The following is a 20,769-nucleotide window of genomic DNA, read 5'->3' as shown; positions in this document are numbered from 1 at the left end:
TGAATTGGCTTTCAAAGTCAGATCAGGAACAAGGGTGTCATCCACTGGCACATCAAAACTCCAACATTTAATGCCATCCCCTTCCTATTATCCAAGCAACCTTGAACCCTATGAATTTAGAAGATTAAGGTATTCAGACAGGATCATCCCCAAACGTCTTCCCCATCACTGTACATTTGCCATTCTACAACCTTCTCTACACTCAAGGAATCCTCCACTTCCTTCCTAAGACCGATCTCTCTTTCAATTCCTCTAGTTACTATCTTGTCTTCTTCTAGGTAGGTCTCCATTACCAGTCACTTCTCTTTCTGGTCACATGGGAAAAGGATGCCAAATAAAAAGATTTCAAAGCCACAAATTGCTGATTTCCCATCAAGCCTACAGGCAATCCAGGATGGAGCGTGATGTCTCATGCCTGTAATCCCAGCACTCTGGGAGGCTAAGGCAGGAGGACTGCTTGAGGCCAGGAGTTCCAGACCAGCCTGGGCAACACAGTGAGATCCTGTGTCTACAAAATATACAAAAATTAGCTGGGTGTGGTGATGCACCCCTGTAGCCTCAGCCACTCAGGAGGCTGAGACAGGAGACTCACTTGAGCCCAGGAATTTGAGGCTGTAGTGAGCTATGATCATCTCACTGTACTCCAGCCTGGGCAACAAAGCAGTACCCAGTCTCTAGAATTGGGGAAAAAAAAAAAAAAAAAAAAAAAAAAAAGACAAAACACTTTAATCCATATCCTCAAATCTGACAAGAAACCACTTAACCCAGAAAGTTTTGGGGTAATCAGAAAATGCTATTATAGGTTTAGCTCATCTGAGACCCATAGCTTCTTAAGTACAAGGCCAACTACATTTAAAATGTATAATTTATGAGTTGTATCCTGCATATTGTGAAATGTCAGACATTAATAAAATGTATGTAAATTGATGTAGACAATATAAAAAAAGCAAAGAAGAGGCAACGTACCCCACATATTTCAAAATCCTATAGTAATATATTTTATAATTTAATATTAAGTTTGGCGTTAAGCTTCCTTGAAGCCATGGAAAAAAGGAAAACACACTGGATAACATAATTCTCGTTGTTTGAGAAAGGAAGTTGGGTCTCAGACAAAATTTTGCCAGGAAAGATTCTTTCTAGCCCAATTGCTCTTGAAACTGTGAACCTGTGATAAGGGATGCTGAACCACAAAGAGAACAGTGTGCTCCATAGTGGATCTGCAGAGGACACCGATAGCCTCAAAGCGCCCAATGATAAGGACTTATGTTGCCAAATGTTCTCCTGGAGCAATGAGGACAGAACACATGGGTTGACGAGGTCTACTTTGGCCATGCTGCCAGAAGTTGACCAGACATGGTGGCCCATGCCCGTAATCCCAGCACTTTGGAAGGCTGAGGCAGGAGGACAGCTTGAGCCCAGGAGTTTGAGACCAGCCTGGGCAACATAGTGAGACCCTGTCTCTACAAATAATAATAAAAAAGGAGTTGTCTATAAAATGTTGTTATCCCACCAGCCCTCATGGCTCTTTGATGTTATCCCTTTGAGCAAAAAGATGGTCCCAACACCAACACTTGTTATCCTTCCTGTGGCACAATCCTTTGGCTCTTGAGTCTGTTCCTACTTCCTTGTAGTAAAACCAGTGTCTTGAACCTGGAGGGAGCATAGTTGGTTTCCTTTTTGATATTCCAGGAGGGAACTCATTGAGGATGGGATAGAAATTTATATTCGAATCAGGAGAAAAGCTTTTAAGTCATTCATTCATTCAAAAAAATCTCGAGGCTGAGGCAGGATTGCTGAGGCCAGGAGTTTGAGACCAGCCTGGGCAACACAGTGAGACTTCCTCTCTACTAAAATTTAAAAAAAAAAAGAAAAAGAAAAACTAGCCGGGCGTGGTGGCGCATACATGTATTCCCAGCTACTTTGGAGGCTGATATGGAAGGCTCGCTTGAGCCCAGGAGGTTGGGGCTGTGGTGAGACCTGATTGTGCCACTGCACTGGGCACAGAGTGAGACCCTGTCAGAAAAAAAAAAAGGCTCGCTCCTACTATGTGGAGATGTGCAGGCTCTAGGTATGTCATGGTGGACAAAAACTAGACATGGCCCTGCCTTCAGGCAGCTTAAGGCCCGAGGGTCCTGACCTAGTCTAAGGTGTGAGGTGGTGAAGTCTCCCATAAGGAACTGGCATTTGGGCAGAGATCCAAGGAAGAGGAGCAGGGAAGGAGGGTGAGGTGCATCAGACAGAGGGCACAGCCCATGCAGAGCCCCTGTGGCAGGAAGGAAGCAGTGCTTTGAGGAAATGAAAGAAGGCCGAGAAATGGAATACAGAGCATGAAGGAGAAGATAGTCCAGGGCAAAGCTGGAGAGAGGGCAGGGCCTTGCAGGCCTAAGGACAGTGGGGGCCCCAGAGGGCTTTTCAGGAGAGCCAGTGCAGGAGGGAACAGGATCCCTTGAGAGCTGACAGCGTAACATGGATTGAAAGAGCAGAAATAAATATGGAGAGCTCAGGTAGGGGCAGCTACAGGAATGGAAGTGGAAATGATGGAAGCCTGTACTAGGTACGTTGGGGTAGGGATGGAAAAAATAAGTGAACCAGGATGTATTCATGAGGGGAAGTAAACAGAACTTGATGATTGTTAGTGAAGAAGAGGGAGGTGCCACAATGATTTGCCAGTTTGCTAATTGAGCTTAATGGCGATGCCATTCACAGACACTAGAGTCCAAGTTTGGGAGGAGAACCCTGAGAGCAGGGCCCCTAAGACATCTAAGTGGGCATGCTTGGTAGGACTTGGGGTTAAATATCCTCCTGCAACCCAGTGTTGTGTCAATCAATGCTGAATCATATTGCAAATCTCATTGCAGGACTGAATGCTGGATCTTACAAACTGTTGAAACTTTATGATAAAAAAACATGGTTAAATTGTTAGCATTATATAGGTGAATTTCAAAGCTTTAAGAAAGAACCTTGAATTTAGTTTCTGCAAAGAAGCACTAAAAGCACCCTGCGTGGAGGAGAATGATTAATGGGTACCCATCCAGTGTGAACATGTTTATAAAATTGAGTCACGAGAATCAGTAGCTCAGCTCTGAAAGCTACCAAGACAACAGGGAGACAAGGCATGGGCTGACATGCTCCTAACGAGACCCTACAAACTGAATGGTGGTGGTGAACACACCACCGAGAGAAGAGCAGGAAAATCATCAAATGGGAAATGGCGATGCAGAAAATAAAACTAATTTTATATAGAACGAATATTAAAGAAATAGCGGAAATGCCTGAGTACTTCAAGTTTGATTTTTAAAGTAGTCACAGGTGCCCAAAATTAGGTACAAATAACTACTTTTATTTCCATCCTCCCACCTTATCCCTTGCTTCTCAGCTGGCCTGGCTAAGAGGGAAGGAAAACTCCCTTCTCCTCAAGCCTCCTCCTCTTTCTGTCTTGGGCATTCACCTGTGAGTCAGCCTAGACAAGGCCAAGGGAAACGGAGGGGCAAGAATGTGCTCCCATCACTCCTGGGATCTCAGCCGAGGGAAACAGGAAGCAGCATGTTTTCTCTGCCCTACACACTTTCATCCCTATTACGTGTGCACAGAGCCCCCAGAGAAAAATGCAATTTGGTAGTGACCTGATAACCACATTCTTGGCGCTTTGGTCCAAGAATGGTAAAAATCCAAGGAATGCCGGGGAAGGGAGAGGGGGAGGCAGAGCAAAACAAAACACAATCTCCACTGTAAATGACTGGTTAAAATTACATTCAAGTTAATGTCTAACTAAAAAGTGGAAATTTGACTATCTACATGGGGTGCCTTATCTTTCTCATGAAGAAATAATTTTTATACCTTGAAAGTTTAGCAATTACTGTTAAAATATCAAAGAAACATTTCAAAGTTTTGTTAAAAATTTACCTTGGTAAGGAAGAAAGGTGGTGCAGGTAACCCTAGAGTTTAGCTGGTTGGATTTGGTTGGGTCACAAGGTGACTGGGTCTAGGAGGGCACCAGGGCCAGGGACCCACAGTTGCCATCTCCCCTCCTGTGGGCTGGGGCAGAGTTCACTGGCCTGAACATGCGCCAGGGAGACCTACGGTGCATCTATGAATTCTGTTGTAATTGTTTGGGAACTGTCAGCTGCAATATCTTTTTGAAGTCCCATCCTGTTTTTATGGCTCTCAATGTGTCTATTAGGAAACTTTAATTCTGTGTACTCAAGGATAGAAAGCAGAGCTAGGCATGGCTCCTCTGAGCTCATCCTTCTGGCCACCTTGGCATTGAAACCCTTTCGAACAGTGTGTTATCAGTCACCAAGATCTTTAGCAAGCTGAAAATGCTTTTAGTACATGATAAAGGCTCTCAAAACTTACATGATAAAAAGTGCAGACAGTGAAGGTCAATTGCTCCTGTCTACCCTTTGCCAGTTGCTCTTTCCCAGCTTAGGATAGAGCAATACTACCAAGTTTGGAAAATGTCACCATTTCTGTCCCTCCTGACCTGACTTCATTTACTCATTCATTGATTCACACATCCTGCATTCATTCACTCTGCATTTATTAAGCATTACCGCGGAGATTAGGCTGACCTTGCTGGGTACTGAGGATGTCAAGGTGTCTGAAAGACAGACCCTGCCCTAGTTTGGCGGCTCCCACCCTCATGGGGCCAGACACCTCACCCCCAACCCTGCACCCCACCCCTCCCAGTTCCCACTCTCAGGGGAGCCCCAGGAGGGAGCCTTTTCCTCTGCCCTGTGAGGCTGGGAAAGGTGTTGCCAAGGTGCAGCAAGCAGCTAGGCAGGATGAGGAGGGCAGTCCCCTGGGGAGGACCACGCTCGCAAAGGGAAGTTAGGAGCAAGAGCTGGGAGAAAGATGGCTTTCTGTAGCTTCCATTAACCTTGCGGAAACCCCCCCACTTTGGGGTAGGGGGTGAAGGTAGTCAAGAACTGTTAGGTTTTCTTTTGGCCAGGGATATTTGCAATAAATGTCATTCCCTTCTACATCCAATGCACAGTCATTACCTAGGAACTTTCTCACTATTTCGTGGGAACCCCGTTAAAACTTAAAGTTTAAATAAAACATGAGAACTCGGAGTGCATATTTAAATGAACTCTGGCATCCCTCATAGAGTGGGGCGCCCGAGTCTGCAAACCCTTGGCCCGCGGGCCGGCTGTGGGGACGCCACACGTACCTCTCAGAAGTGACCCGGATGCGCTCGTCGCTGGACGACTGCTGCTCGTCCTCCTTCTCCCGGAAGTGCTCCTGCACACACTGCTCCTCGAACTCATGCAGTCTCTTCAGCTCCTCGTCGCTAAGGAAGAGCTCTGTGTGAAGGGAGAAGTGTCGGCCACGTGAAAAACAAGAAGAATCAGTTTCGTGGCGTCAATGTGAATTTCACAGCCCCACTTTAATTAAACTCTCTTCTCTGCCATTTCTAAGGCAGTTCGCCTCTACTCCAATTGGTTTTTATCCAAAAAGGAGTTGTCATACGTCCCAACCCTGTATCAGTTGGAGCCAAACGGCCCGCTTTTAAACATTAAAAAAAAAAAAAAAAAAAAATTACATTTACTGGGAAAGTAAAGCCAAGTAATATTTCCCGGAAAACTTTTTGCACTTATTTTTATGAATAGAGTGAAACGTGTAGCATTATTTTCTCATTTGCTTTAGATGCAACAAATTAAGACGTTTTGAAAGGAGCATTCAATTTATACAGAAATTTATAGAGTAGAGTTATTTTAGAGAATTAGCTCAACTTCTAATCTCCATGAGCTGGCTTTCCTAATATCAATTACTAACAAATTAACGAAACTAGAATAAAATGGATACAAAATGAGAAGCCTTTTGAAAAGAACAGCAGTTGGACTGAGTGTGGTGCTTTTCACACGAGCAAGTAGTTGAGTGAGATTTCTGTGAGGATGTCCAATTAGAACACTATTTTGAAATCAGCCCAACTTAGAAATGAAGAACCCTGCACATACTCAATCCACGATCCCGTTCCTCTTGGTCCCCTTCTCTCTTTTTCCTGCAGCGGCCGCTGAGACGCATAATGATGATATAGATGTGGCTTAAAATGATCATCGGTGGGGGCAGGACTGGCCTGTCATGAAATGTCATAATCAGCTGATATCGCTGAAACTTCCACACCTGGTTGGATATTGATTTTACTTCAAAGAAGGTATTGCTTTAAAAAGAAGACATTTTTACAGTTAGTTATATTACTTTTTATAGTGATTTCCCAGATCAGTCAGAGTTACTCACATTTAAATGAAAATACTCAATGAGATGGCCTTTTAGTGCTCTTTAGCACTGATTCCTTGATTATTCAATCTTTTGGTTTATCCATCAATGTGGATTATCTGTGCTTAAGGACATTGTACTCATAAATAGCTAAGTTTAATAAATTGCTATGTACTGCTTTCTTGAAAAACCACACCACAATCTACTTGTATACTCAGGAAATTTAATTTCCTACATGTAGAGGTAAGAGCCATTTAACTAAACGTTTTCACATGTTTAAACTTTCAATTCAGTCTAACAAGTAGATGACTACTATTTTTTTTTTCCAACTGAATTAATTAGTTAATGTACTTATTTGATTGAAGGTTCGTTATTTTGGACGTGGGGTAGGTACAATCTTTGTCTTATTTTAGCTTCCAACAGGAAGCAGTAAGTGCATGATTTCATTTTCTACCAATACTGGGACCTTAGGAAAGCCAGTTACCTTCCCTGACCTTAGTTTTCTCATCTCTCAAGCTGGAAGTTTGGACCAGGTTTTCTCCAATGCCCTGTTCAATTCTAAGATTGCATATTTCTGTGAAGGATTTTTCCCTCTATATTTTTCATCTTAGAAGCTAAAATTTTTTTCAATATTTATTGAGCATGGTCAACATACTCAACACAACATGCCAAACAGGCAGGTTTTATAAGAAACTTGATTTAATCCTTTAAGCCATTTTTTTTTCTTAGGCCATTTTATCTTCTATTCTATAAATGATCAGAAAAAAATGCTTTACCTAATATTACAGTAATTGTAACAGCTTATGAAACTAATATTGCCTTTTGCACCTCTACTGATGAATGAAAAGCATGACTTGATCAAATCTTCTGTACCCCAGGAGACTTTCATCTAAGAAAATATTTTCATTAGATTAAAATACACACTAAAGTGTTAAAATACTAACCAAGATTAAATTTAAATGTATTTAAGTGTCAACTCTTGATTTATGAATACATTAAGACTGATTAAGTTTGAACAAAGAGACTGCAAAAATTGGATCTACTTAAAAACCCTAAATAAATTATCTGCAAATATATTAGTATCTTGGGAGAGTTCTGAGATTAGTATCTTGGGAGAGTTCTGAGTAATAAATAATAAGCATGTGCTCATCGGCTGTGACACGTACTTGAACACAGCAATCAGCAGGTTCACCAGCAGGATGTTGGCGACCAGTAGGTAGCATGCCATGAGTGCTGGCGTGAGCCAGGCACCGGGGATACAGGGAGGAAGCCGCTTGCCCTCCTCATCATATAGGTTCTCACCACAAGGAGCTGAAAGAAAAAAATTGTTTTGTGCTTGCTTTTTACATATAATGAAAAGGATAAATATCTCTTACATATGTTTTTCAATACCTATTTCTTTTTTAATATGATTTTTTTCTTATTTCATAAGCAATATTTTTCCATGGGAAAAAATAAACTCATACAAAGAAAAAGGTCAGAAACTCATATCTGCACTCAGAGATAGTCATTCTTTGTTATATTTCTAAACATTTTCCCATTTCTTTATTGTGGCTTTCAGATACAAAAGTCTTCATTTTTAAGCAGATAAATGTATCTTTATCTTTTTTCCCTTTATTGTTATCCATTTGAAAGTCATTGTGGCTTCTAATTATTTAACATTAGCGTATGTTGTCTTCTGGTTGTTTTCTTGGTTTCATTGATACATTAAATTTGAAAATATTTTTGTTATGTCGTATGGGTTAGGGATTCCCTCTACTTCCCAAATTGTTTAATCAACTGTTTTGGTGCCGTGTTTGAAAAATAATCTTTTCCCCCTCTGCTCATTTGAAATGCAACTTTTCATCACAGGGGGTCTATTTCTCCTCTAAAAAAATTAGGGTGATCCCAACAGTGAATATATGGTTCTCTTTACTTTTTACTGGCAATTTAAAAAGTACTAGCACCAAAAAACAAGAGAAGTATTTGAAAACAGTTTAAGACTACTAGTAATCAGCTAAGGAAAAGGTAATTAAGAAACACATTCCATAGACTAGAATAATCAATTCCATGTAAACTTACGATTAATTTCCATGGCGTAGACTACATAACAATTGGAAAGCAGGATTTTTGTTTTGTTTTGTTTTGACAGGAGGGGAGGAAAGAAAATAATATGATGGTTGAGAGAAAAGTAAAACAAGTGACTTAACAACATAATTGTTTTGCTGTGAAGAAATACAAATATTTTAAGCTTGGGAATTATTGATTCACACTTAGAAACAGTGATCTATTTAGAAGAATTACATACATTAATAATTCTAGAAAATATATATCATGGATATTTATTTTACCTTATGTCATAAGCAAAAGCAAAAGCTCACTAGTTAAAAATACTGTGAAAAAGACATGTTACTGGCAGATGATCAGGTTAACCAATCACACATTCCCTATATTCCAACACAAACACCTCATAAGCACAAATAACTACAAAATTATTAGTTAAAAGATCAAGAATCAAAAACCTACATTTAATTATGTTACTGAGAATAGCACAGCCTAAAGTTTACCTGTTTATCTTCTCTCATAACCCAATTTAATGAAAAAAAAAAAAAGTCCAACAATAAAAATACTACAGTTTATGCCTGGAATCCAGGGACTTTTAACATGTATGTATGTCTACCTAAACGAATATTCTTTTGAAACCAAATTAGATTTTTATGTTCTGGCTTACCAAGCTACTAACACACTTCAATAGTTGACTTTGCAATACTTGCAATAATGATATGGTCAGAATGACATTATAAAAGTTAGAAGCTACTGCATGAGCTGGTTATTGTCTAAACTAGAGACAGTAGATACACAGACAGCCCTACATTCTATACGAGAGGAAGATGATAGAAACTTTCTATTCCCAAAGAGCAGAACTCTGGAAGTAGCAACATGCTATTATAGCTGATGCTTTATGATAAATTACAACATGCAAATGAAAATGTTGGTCCTGAAATGGAAATGGGGCTAAAAGTGCCTCCTTCACTGGTGGAACATTTATTCAACTGTCCTGGTGAAATAGGTACAAGAACATTTGAGCTTTACATTCCTTCAATCCAGAAGACACCAGCTCAGCCTGCAGAGGAGCTGGGCCTACATTCCCCAGAAATCTGTGCAGGATCATAGCCCATTTCCTCTACTGACATCCAGATTATTTTTGATAATACAAAATAGCACTCTAGTAGTGAAGATGAAATGGGTAGCTATGTGGAAAATGGGCTCTGATGACTTGAAGAAGAGGATGGTGGGACGTACCAGTTACTCTGCCCTGTTCACTAGTTCATTCTACTGGAAAACACTACCAGCCTTATCCTGGGGTGGGGAGATACTGGGTTGAAGAAAAACTAGGCTATTGGCATTAGAACTGCATTCATGTGACAGGATGTCCATCAGGTCCAGTTCAAGGGAAGTGAGACTCTTTTGGAATTCTAGTGAATTATTTTTAGAATAAAAGAAATGACTGATGTCTGAAAATCCATGTTCCATAATTTGTTCTTATTTCTTTGTAAAATAATTTGATGCCTATGGTGGAGTGACAAATATTTTTTATTTCCATATTAATACATGCTCTTCCATTAATTTGGAACTGATCATCTGCCTCAGAAGCAGGGAAGAGAATCTTACTATGAATTCTACTCTTACGGTCTATCTGGTCTGCAAACACCTCTCCATAGATCATCCAGTAGGGCATGTAGAAGATGTTTCGGGCCAGTTTCCAAGAAGGCTTCTCCTCTGGATGCAGAATGGCTTGACGGGCTACTCCAAAACTCATGAGCACGACCAGCATGATGACCACAAAGTACAGCATGTCGATCATCTGAGTAAGGAGAACATTTGTCTCTCACTGTCTTGGCTCATGGGCCAAGTTCACCCTGGCTCATTATATTGCTCTCTCCAATTAAGCACTTCACGAATTCTTAATCAGGATGAAGAAAGCCTCTTTCCCTTCCTTCCTTCCCATCCCTGGGAAGGCTTTTTCCTACTCCGTGCAATGCTTTATGCCTAGAATGTCTTCTAGAACATTGCTAGCCTCATCGGCTCTTCATCCTTCTTGCTTCTCCTCTGTTATTGCCCATAAACACATGTACCTTAGTAACTAAAACTGCAAATGGACAAAGGGAAGAATTATGAGAAAAGATGGGAGTTTGTAAGGGATACTAAGGAGTAAGAGGAGGAAATACCTAAGGAAATAAAACAATAATGAATTGAGAGTGTAGACCAACATTTATTCATTCACTACACAAGTGCTGAGTGGTTACAGTGAGCAATGCCCTGGTTACTGTGGATACTAAACTGGTATAATTCCTAATTTTGAACATCCCTTGTTCAAGATGGAGGCCCTTGCTGGAGTTTACTAAAGCATACATCCCTTAGCTCAAAACCACTTGCCTTTAAAGAATCCTTCCTAAAGGTAGGAGGCTTGCTTTCTTCTTGCACCAGTCCTAACACTGAGGCTCTTTTAGGTAATGTAAGGATGGCCTGCTGGTTCATTTTCAGTTTCATATTCTCTGGCCTGTTCTGGAGTATAAGTCATCATGGTCTAATCACATGAACTTCCTGTATTCACTCCAGGCCAGAGTGAATGAGCTGAAGATCATCTGGAGTACAGGTTGGGAATTGGCCTTGGGCTCCCTTTGTCTCTGGCTTCTGCCATATGTTAGGAGGTTATAAATCAGGCAGTTTTTTGTGTGTTTTTTTGGACATATGTGCATTCTGAAGGGGATGTAGTCTCATAGAACATCAAATCCATGTCCCTGAAAATATGTTTCCAGCCATCAACAAGTAAATATTTTGAGACATCTATTTTGCTACTGAATTCCTATTGCATCAAAAATTGATGCTCTCTTATGTCCTGGGAAAGTGAATTAAGCTCTTATAAAAAAAGGAGGCTATTTTCTTTAATGTTGCTGTCAAAATAGGCTCATTAATAATAAATCAGAAGGAATAAAAAGCAAAAGTAATTAGTCATCCTACAGTTGAAATATGGTATGGAAGAAGGAAGACAGTATATATTGAGTACCTGATATATATTGAGAGATATATGTATGCATATTGTGTGTGTATACACACTATATATGTATATATGTTATTTATATATACACAGTAGGCCCTCAACTCATGTTTTTCTATCGGATTTTATTAAGTTATCAATACGTAGGAGAACTGTGTATCTTAAAGCAAAGAATATTTCCTTTAAAAGGCCAACTGCAAAAGGAAAACCAAATGAAATTGAAGGAAGCCATGCCCAAGGCCTGTTCTTATGCCCTAACCACAGCCAAAGTCTCTCTGGATACCCACAGGATGCCATTACTAACCATCTTTCCAATCATCATCACGTATGGCCCCAGATACTTGTTGACACCAAAGATGTCCAGGACACGGATGTACCAGAAGATGATATCCACACAGTAGATTACCCGGCCATAGCCCATGTAGGGCTGGTTCTGTAGGCGAAGAATTGCTCCAATCATGAATGTGGAAATGGCCACGAGATCTGTGATGTTCCAGTACTCCTGAAGCCAAACTTTGATTTTCTGGCTGAGTTTGCCTGGTTCTGACATGAGGATCTGAAAACAAACCCCAGAGAACAATAAACTGAGATGCCGTATTAGAAGTCTTGTCTTAGAATATTGGAATGATAAGACTCGTGGAACATTCCAGGGCATGTTCTGGCCCCTTTCCTACTCAAAACCTCTAAACACTCTTCTTCTCAGGGAGAGAGAGATATCTAGAAAGGGAAATTCCATGGGATCCTCCCTATTCTTAGATTCAGGGTTTTACAAACTCAGGAAATGCCTTCAAAATTATGTCCTTCTGGCTGTAATTAAAGCAGCTGCATTTTGATTTCTTTTTTAATTATCTGGACACGTGCCTGTTACTCCACATTCCAGAGTCACACAGGACAAAAACTCTAGAGCACAGATGAGCCCCACGTGGCCCCACAGAGGGGCAGTCCACCCAGTGGAGATGGCAGAACGGGGCTAGGAAATGTTTTGATTTGGCAAAATTCCTTTGCAACTTAGACATGAGAAATTAGGGGAAAGTTAGACCAGGTTTTCCCCTACTTGAGATATTATCCTTTCAAAATCACTGCTGCTTAAGGGGAGACTTCCACAGAATAAAATGGAAGATATTTAGCAAGCAGCACGCGCAGGCGTATGCAGAGCCTTCCCAATGGCACAGCTGTCTGTGGTGCCGCACTGGGTGGAGGGTTGCCATGCCAGGTGGTACCCCTTCAGTTGCAGAGGTCTTGGGGATCTCTGTGGGTGGTTGGGGCAGGATGGGACAGTGGTTTTCTATCAGCCCACACAGAAGGGATTCACTAGTTTAACAACCCGTGCACACCAGCTGATGGCCGCCCTCTCTCTCCTATAACTGGGGGCAGGTTCCCGGAATAAAGAACAGTGTCTTGGTGTATGGTGGATCCTCAGCAAGGTCATGACAGCACAGTGATGGGAAAGCAGGCTGCTCAGGAAATCCCAGTTGCAGCACCTGCAGAATTTGAAGGAAGCCCCGCTAGAAAAGGAACAGTAGTAGAAGGTGGCATGTGTAATTTTGGATTCAGTGCTCTTTTGGTTTTTCAGGCTCTAGTCCGATGCCATCAGATTCCCTCTACCTGGACTAGGTTAATAACGTTTTTCAGTTCAGTGAAAGGGTCAACAGTTATCGCAAAATAATAGTATTGGTTGTGTATCAGTTGCAGAAAGGATATGAAATGGTGCTGTGGGCTTTTTCAGTTCAAGGTGCTTTTTTGCTTGGGTACATGCTTTCTCTTTATAAGCAAATTTAGTGAATTAAAACTTCTGAATGATACTGGAAAGGAAAGTACCTGGCCCATCTTTCCTCTGCTGTCTGCAGAGATTGCCTACTGGGAGTTACATTTTCACTCGAGCCCTCTGGGATGACAAGAGTCGTTTGTGAGATGGTATCTGTTCTTTTTCAACACTGAGTTGAAAATCCTGTTCCCTCTGTTTGCAGCAAATGCTCTAGGCCCCTCCCATATCCCCTGGAGCTTCTCCCCAGGAGGGCTTGTCCACCCCACTTGCCGCAGGTGCTGCTGTTAGGCCCACGCCTGCACCCTTCTGGGAGGCTTGCTCTTGGACACTTGGAGCCATGTCTCTGGTGGGTACCAATGACTAATTGAGGTGGGGCCCAAAGGTGAGACAGACGCCACAGTGTCCAGTTCACTCAGAGCCCCCTACAGGATTAGGCCAAGGACAGGGTCCACCTGAAGCCACACCTCACTTAGCTCCTTTCCTCCTCACTGGGAGCCCTCCCTTCATAAATCTCTTACACAAGAGTCCAGAGATAAAAGAGATGATATTTTTCCTGCAACTTTGGGCTTTGGACCACACTGTGCAAGTGTCCCTTGTATCTCTCTTTCTCGCTTCTGGTCCCAAAAAACTAAGCCAAAATTTGTACCCAGTTGTGGTAATTTGGTTTATTTCAAGTCGCCAGCAGCATTTGCTGATGCTTTCCTATGCATTCAAACCTGTTTTCATTGTTAAATACCTTTATTTTGCCTCGTGTTTGAATTTCCAAGTTCAAGTTCATTCAAGATGTATACATCTTAAATAAATGAATGGAATAAACTTGGAATTGTGAGTACAAAAAAAGTCCCACAGCATGTATAATTTGTTTTTCTGTTTTTGTTTTCGAGATGGACTGTCACTCTGTCTCTCAGGCTGGAGTGCAGTGGTGCCATCTCAGCTCATTGCAACCTCTGCCTCCCGGGTTCAAGTGATCCTCCCACCTCAGCCTCCTGAGTAGCCAAGATTACAGCCACCTGCCACACGACCAGCTAATTTTTGTATTTTTAGTTGAGTTGGGGTTTCACCATGTTGGCCAGGCTGGTTTTGAATTACTGATCTCAAGTGATCCTCCCACCTCAGCCTCCCTAGTAGCTGGGATTGTAGGCGTGCATCACCACACCTGGCTAATTTTTTTATTTTTAGTGGAGGTGGTGTTTCACCATGTTGGACAGGCTGGTTTAGAATTCCTGACCTCAAGTGATCCACCTGCCTCGGCCTCCCAAAGTGCTGGGATTACAGGCATGAGCCACAGTGCCTGGCCCAACATGCATAGTTTGCATGAAATGTTTTTTCAGTAAGGAGCCATATTTGCATTTGCAGTCAGGGGTTAGTGGGCTGGGGCAGGCCTTTGGAGTAGCCACCTCTCGTATCTTCTCTAACGCCAGGCTCACAATGTAGGAGATCACAATCCATTCCTGGAGGGAGGGCCAGCCATCCATCCGCACCAGGATGACATAGTTAAACAGCAGCAGGTAGCCCAAGTATGATATCTGAAAGAAAGACAAGCTGTTAGCCGTGTTTGGGGGAATAACATTGCGATCAAATTTTGACACCCATTTTCTTTCAGGTTGACACATCTAAAAGAATCTTTGTTTCCAACTGGACTGACTTATTGAGAGGAAACGTTCCCTGCACCTCACCAGTGAAGACAGAAGACCTGGAAGCAGGATGGGAGGCATTTTATACTTCAGCATGATATGGGCCCTGACTTTCCATTTTCTACATGGAGACATATTTGTTGGTGCTGTCATCCTCACGGGGAAACTATGAAGTTGCAAACATTGTGATAACGGGAAACTTTTAATAGTTTGCTGGAGTGTCTTCTACATTCCTGGAAATTGGAAAATGTTACTTACTCCTCCCTGCCTCACAAATTTCCTTCCTGATTCTTTCCACAACTGGGAAGTCAGATGAGAGGACATGCAGATGAGTTGCCCACCCAGACACGCGAGCTGACCCTAGGGTCCCCTCAGTTAGTGGTGGCATGTCCAGGATTTGCTGTGGCCGCAGCAGGGCTCCATCTCTGTGGCAGGGAAAGAGGCAGAGCTGGAGGTGGGGGTGGGTGAGGCAAAAGCGGGGAGTTAAGGGGCTGGGGGAGGACGTCTGAAGTGGGTCACCTGTCCCCGGTGGTTCACCAGGACGCCAAGAAAACTTCAGCTTCTGGGTCCCTCACCGGCACAGGCCCCTTTGGAAGGCTTGGGGGAGGGCTGCTAGAAGTTGAGTATTTGTAATTGGGCATTTTTTTTTTCCAAGATCCCACCTCCCAATCCTATACATTTTACCAGGAGACAGGCAGGCCCCCCCAGATCCACTATCCACTCCTCTAAGAAAGATTAGAGCCAGGTTCTCAGACTTTGGGCTGCAACCTAATCCCTGGGAAGCTGTACAGTGTGTGTTGACTCTACCCGATCCAGAGGGTCTGGGGCGAGGCCCAAGGCTGAGAGGCTTCGATGGCTTCCTGGCCCCATCCCTGGCAGCAGCCTCTATGGCTGGGCTCTCCTGTAGGCTGGGTGAACCTCAGGCCCTCAGATGGTTCTGACCAGAATTGATGGGCAGCAGTGACTTCGACTGTATCATCAATCATGGCTGCCACAAGGTTGGGTGTCCAGGCCCACAGCTGACCCTTGAGGTGGGCCCCCACACGGAGCTTTGCTCTGCCCCCAGTCCACCCTCATTCATCGCCCAGACCATGGCCAGGGACCCAGCTCATGTCCCATGCCCTGTTCCCACCTCATCACCAGTGCAACCACGGCCCCGAGACCTGCCTGGCATGGGCTGAGCTTGATGCTTGGGGTTTCATGAGAAGTCTCTTTCCTCCCGACTGACATGGTTGCACAAGCCACAGCATGCCTGGCCACCCCCGCTGGTACTTCCTGCAGCTCGGCCATTTCCCCCAGAGGCGCTCTGATCTGCCCTCCTGCCTCCTCTCTTCCTCTTGTTAGCAGAGAGCCACACTCTAGGAGCTGTGTAGACCCGGGCCTCAGAGGGGGATGGAGGATGGCTTGCCAGCCAAGCTGGTCAATTTGGTGAGCACTTCAGAACGAGAGGCCTGGATTTGTTTCCCTATTCCAAGAGTTTACTATCTGGATTTAGCCATGCCCTTGTAATGACCCCACCAATTTCATGAAAAATGCAATCTGTGAATTTGCTCTTTAACTCACTAGTCATCTCTGTTCATTTAAAAATAAAATTATAGTTCCCTAAGTTTGTATTGCTAAAGGCATCAAAAGAGTTCATCGTAAGCAAACAGCATGTGACTGTTTTGCCTTATGAGATGGTGTATTTGGGACTAGGATGGCCATATATCAATATATCACATATATCAATATATGACAGGATATCAAGATCCAATGTTAGCCAGAGATCTCAATTAGTCCCAGTTTTGTTTTCATAATTCATTTTAATTCAGTGAATTTTTAGATACTTTTTTAAGCCCTTGAAATTTTTCTTGATTCCAACATATCAAAGCATTCAAAACATGCCGAATGTCAAATGTTTAAAAGAAGGCCTTACTGTGTAAAACCAGAACTTGACAATGGGCGCGTTATAAAATTCACAGATCTTTGTTCCGATGGGAATACTTCTCTGTTTTTTGTGCTCATTCTCCTCGTCCCCCTTTCTTGAGCCAGTATCTGCATTCGCGTCCTGGAAAACAGAGCACAGCACATGACAGGCAGGTGGTTAAATGAGAAATGCAAGGCACTCCAGCACACAGGCACCATTAAAAAAAAAATTCCAAAAATGCTCTTAACCAGTGAGATTTCTCAATCCATAGTACAAGAAATCTCAACAATTTTTAAAACGAGATCACACTGATACTCTTAGGGTCAAGTGTGTCACTGACCGTATTCTCCTCTTCTTTTTCTTTGCCATCCTCGTTTTCCTTGGATGTTTGATACGAGAAATCATCATATGTGCGAAATTCTAAAAACAAGATGGTGGGAGGAAGAAGAATCCCCATGATAACCTAGGGGACATAAATCGATTTTTTAAGCTGTGGCAATTCTAGAAAAATTTCCCAGCATAGTTAAAATTTTTTAATTATGACCTTCAACATTGTTCAATAACCTAGGAGCCCTGGGATGTTTATCCCTGGTCTGATGTTCTGTGACATGTGCTTAGTACGTTGGTAGAATTGCAGGCAGTAAAAAAATTTAAGAACATACACTAAATTTTTTAAATGAATGGCAAGCAGCACTATTGGTGATCCTAACTTTAAAAAGAAAAGTCCTGACTAGCATGGTGGCTCACACCTGTAATCCCAGTACTTTGGGAGGCCAAGGTTGGTGGCTCATATGAGGCCAGGAGTTTGAGACCAGCCTGGCCAACATGATGAAACCCCATCTCTACTAAAATACAAAAATTAACTGGGCATGGTGGTGCACGTCTGTAATACCAGCTACTTAGGAGGCTGAGGCACAAGAATCACTTGAACCCAGGAGGCGGAACTTGCAATGAGCTGAGATTGTGCCACTGCACTCCAGCCTGGGTGACAGAGCAAGACCCTGTCTCAAAAAAAAAAAAAAAAAAGTCCTTACATGAAATTTCAAGGAAGGCAAATCTTTACATTAAAATATAATAATATAAATAAAATATAATACCTCTAGTGAAGTAGGCCAAATGTATTTTATATAGAACTACCATTGATATAAATGAGATTATGTGAACTAAGAGTTGCAAGGCTCAGCCTACATAACAAAAGGATGCCCGGATGCCCAGGCTCATAGACAGAAAACATGCTTCCATTTATTTATTTATTTATTTATTTATTTAGAGACAAGGTCTTGCTTGGTTGCCTGGGTTGGAGTGCAGTGGCACAATCATGGCTAGCTGCATTCTCGATCTTCTGGGCTCAAGTGATTTTCCCATCTCAGTCTCCTGAGTAGCTGGGACTACAAGTGTGCACCACCATACCTGGCTAATTTTTTTATTTTTATTTTTTGAGACAGTCTCGCTCTGTCGCCCAGACTGGAGTGTAGTGGCACTATCTCGGTTCACTGCAAGCTCCACCTCCCGGGTTCACGCCATTCTCCTGTCTCAGCCTCTCGAGTAGCTGGGACCACAGGCACCTGCCACCACACCTGGCTAATTTTTTGTATTTTTAGTAGAGATGGGGTTTCACCGTGTTATCCAGGATGGTCTCGATCTCCAGACCTCGTGATCCGCCCACCTCTGCCTCAGAAAATGCTGGGATTACATGCGTGAGCCACCACGACCGGCCTACCTGGCTAATTAAAAAAATTTTTTTTTAAATAGAGATGGGGTTTCACTATGTTGCCCAGGCTAGCCCTGTACTCCTGGGCTCCAGTGATCCTCCTGCCTTGGCCTCCCACGCCCGGCTGCACTTCCCTTTTTGACAGCGCTTTTCCACACTCTACCAATGGTTCAAGATCGTTTTAAACTTTAGTTTGAATCATAACTGAACTTTAACTTTTGTGTGCACTTCATTGTTTTTCCTGAAATGTATGGATTCGCCTTCTATTTTCTTGTTAAGTATTATAAACTGTTTTGCTTCCTTAACCTGTATTCCTGACACTTGGGGGCTTCTTAGTCATTCTGTCTATTTATTGGAGTTATTTCTATTCTCCTTGAGTACTTCCTTTTTGGATCCCACAACTCCTTGGCCTCATTTAATCTGACCGCCTTTCTCTCGGCTGCACAGCTTTTGAATGGCAATTTATAAAACTTGGGGCCTGTTTCTTACACTCCACACCACGTTTTTTCATTGTAATTTTTACCTTTTTTTTTTTGCTTGGACTACCTACTAAACTAATTCTTCTGAATGGGAGGTTGAAGGTGTATAGTTTGAGTCTTTGCCTGTCTTAAACCGATGTTCTTGTCTCATGCTTTTGAATAGTTGACCTGGGTAGAAAACATTCCAGGCTCCAAATGCTTTCCCCTCAGAACTGTGAGGCCTTCCTCCACTGCTGCCTTCTGGGTTTCAGTGTTATTGATGAAAAGTCTGATGCCAATTCGATGTTCATCCCCATGTAGGTGATCCACCTTAGTTTCCTCAAAACCTTGAAGAGCTCTTTATTCTTGGAATTCTGAAAACTGTTTATTAATATCCTAAGTTACGTATAACATCAGCTTAGCATATGATATAGAATTAGACAGACATAACGGTCATATTTCTAAGAAACAAAGTGCCCTCTATTTGTCAGAACCATACTACACAGTATAACTTGTACAGCCTTTTCTTTATCCTCATGGAGATCTCTAAAATAGATATAATACTGCCATTAGATTGCCAGGTTATCTGCAGATTAGAATCTCTTCTCAAGATAAGCTAGCAGTTAACAGCAGCAAACCCCAGAGCTAGGGTTTGATTGCAATATAATTTTTCCCCCACTATATCTTTTTCAAACCCTTTCGTAGCTTCATATTTTCTCGTAATTTTCTCCCATGTCATGAAAACATTGCTAGTAAAATAATATACAATTTCAGAGTTATAAGGGAATCTAGAAATAGAGTTCCAGTCCCTGCTTTAATGGTGGGTAGATGACCCAACCAGGGTGCGTGTGCATGCTGAGTTATGGGGGGGCTCCATTAGGAGACTCTGACTGTGGCGGGGGTTTGTGCAGCCTGATGGGCTGGTCAGGCAGGGCTGAGTTAGACCACCTGGGTGTGGGTCCTGATCCCGTGCTGACCAGCTAAGATCCCAGGCATGTCATTTCATCTTAAAGCTTCAGGTTCCTCATCTATAAGACAATGATTGTCATGACGTCTCCCTCAGGGGGTTGCTCGAAGGAATAAATGAAATAAGCCACAGAAAATGCTCAGCTCAGCCTGGCAGAGAGTCGCTTGTCACTGTCGCCCCGGCCCGCCTCGCAATGCGTTGCACGCACCTTCAGGCCGGGGTTCTTCCGCATCCGCAGCCTTCCCATCCACATGTCGGTCAGCAGCATCTGGCTGCAGGTGTGAGCGATGAAGTCCCGGTGTTTGGCTGCCACGGCCAGTTTGAGGCAGGTCGAGTTGCTCCAGTTTTTCAGCTCGTAGGTCAGAAGTTTCATGGCGATCTGCTCGTCGTGCTTATAGGACTGATCTAATAACTCCAAAGCAAGCTGGCCAAAGTCTCTGGGGGAAAAAAGAAGGGACCAGGGTGAAGCCACAGTGGCCGCAAGCTCTTTCTTAGGCATATCCACAAGGACTTACGGAGCCAAGGGACACAGAATCCTTCACTGGAGGGGCTTTGAGGTTCTCTGCAAGCAAGAAGCTCCAGGGATGTGTCCCCAAAGGGGGATGGCCAGGGACAGTGGCTGGGAGCTCAGTCAGGAGGGGGGCTGACTGCTTCTGCTGCAAGTGGAGCTGTAGGTTGAGACCACATCTGTCCCTCAGGCCCCAGGGACATGGAGATGAGAAGACAAAGTCCCTTCCCTCAAGTTGTGCACAAATCAGGAAGGAAGACAGAAAAGACAGCAAAGATGACTTCAAATGCAGCACCTGTGGAGTTGGAGCCCCAGTAGTGGGGCTGCTGGTGGTGGTAGCTGGGGGGAGGTGGACACTGGAAGGGGTCGCAGGAGGGCTGGTGGGTGCCAGCTAGGTTCTTAGTTGATCTGGGTGCTGGTGGTGCTGGCATGTCCCACCTGTGGACTGTCACCAGCTGGACATTTCAAATGCATGCCTTTCTCTGCACGTGTAACACTTCACCATCACAGTGACTACAGAGAAGCCAACATTCTCAGTGCTATGACAGAGATAAGGCATAGTT

The 20,769-nt window shown here is 43.1% G+C and overlaps 1 protein-coding gene across 1 annotated transcript in view; it reads right to left on the bottom strand.

The window, feature by feature from the left end:
* The window catches only part of TRPM1 (transient receptor potential cation channel subfamily M member 1), a 76,224-nt gene that overhangs the window by 17,446 nt on the left and 38,009 nt on the right, over positions 1–20,769 (bottom strand). Inside the window, exons 17-26 of the mRNA XM_050796075.1 lie at positions 19,907–20,135; positions 16,903–17,025; positions 16,572–16,703; positions 14,420–14,548; positions 11,562–11,813; positions 9,871–10,063; positions 8,281–8,301; positions 7,386–7,530; positions 5,961–6,163; positions 5,174–5,306 (exon numbers count right to left, since the gene is read on the bottom strand). Coding sequence (XP_050652032.1) covers positions 5,174–5,306; positions 5,961–6,163; positions 7,386–7,530; positions 8,281–8,301; positions 9,871–10,063; positions 11,562–11,813; positions 14,420–14,548; positions 16,572–16,703; positions 16,903–17,025; positions 19,907–20,135 — 1,560 coding nt within the window. The remainder of the gene's footprint in view (positions 1–5,173; positions 5,307–5,960; positions 6,164–7,385; positions 7,531–8,280; positions 8,302–9,870; positions 10,064–11,561; positions 11,814–14,419; positions 14,549–16,571; positions 16,704–16,902; positions 17,026–19,906; positions 20,136–20,769) is intronic.

The sequence above is a fragment of the Macaca thibetana genome, chromosome 7 (genome assembly GCF_024542745.1).
Source record: "Macaca thibetana thibetana isolate TM-01 chromosome 7, ASM2454274v1, whole genome shotgun sequence".
Classification (NCBI taxonomy): Eukaryota; Metazoa; Chordata; class Mammalia; order Primates; family Cercopithecidae; genus Macaca; species Macaca thibetana.
This window is presented reverse-complemented; position numbering and strand designations above follow the sequence as displayed.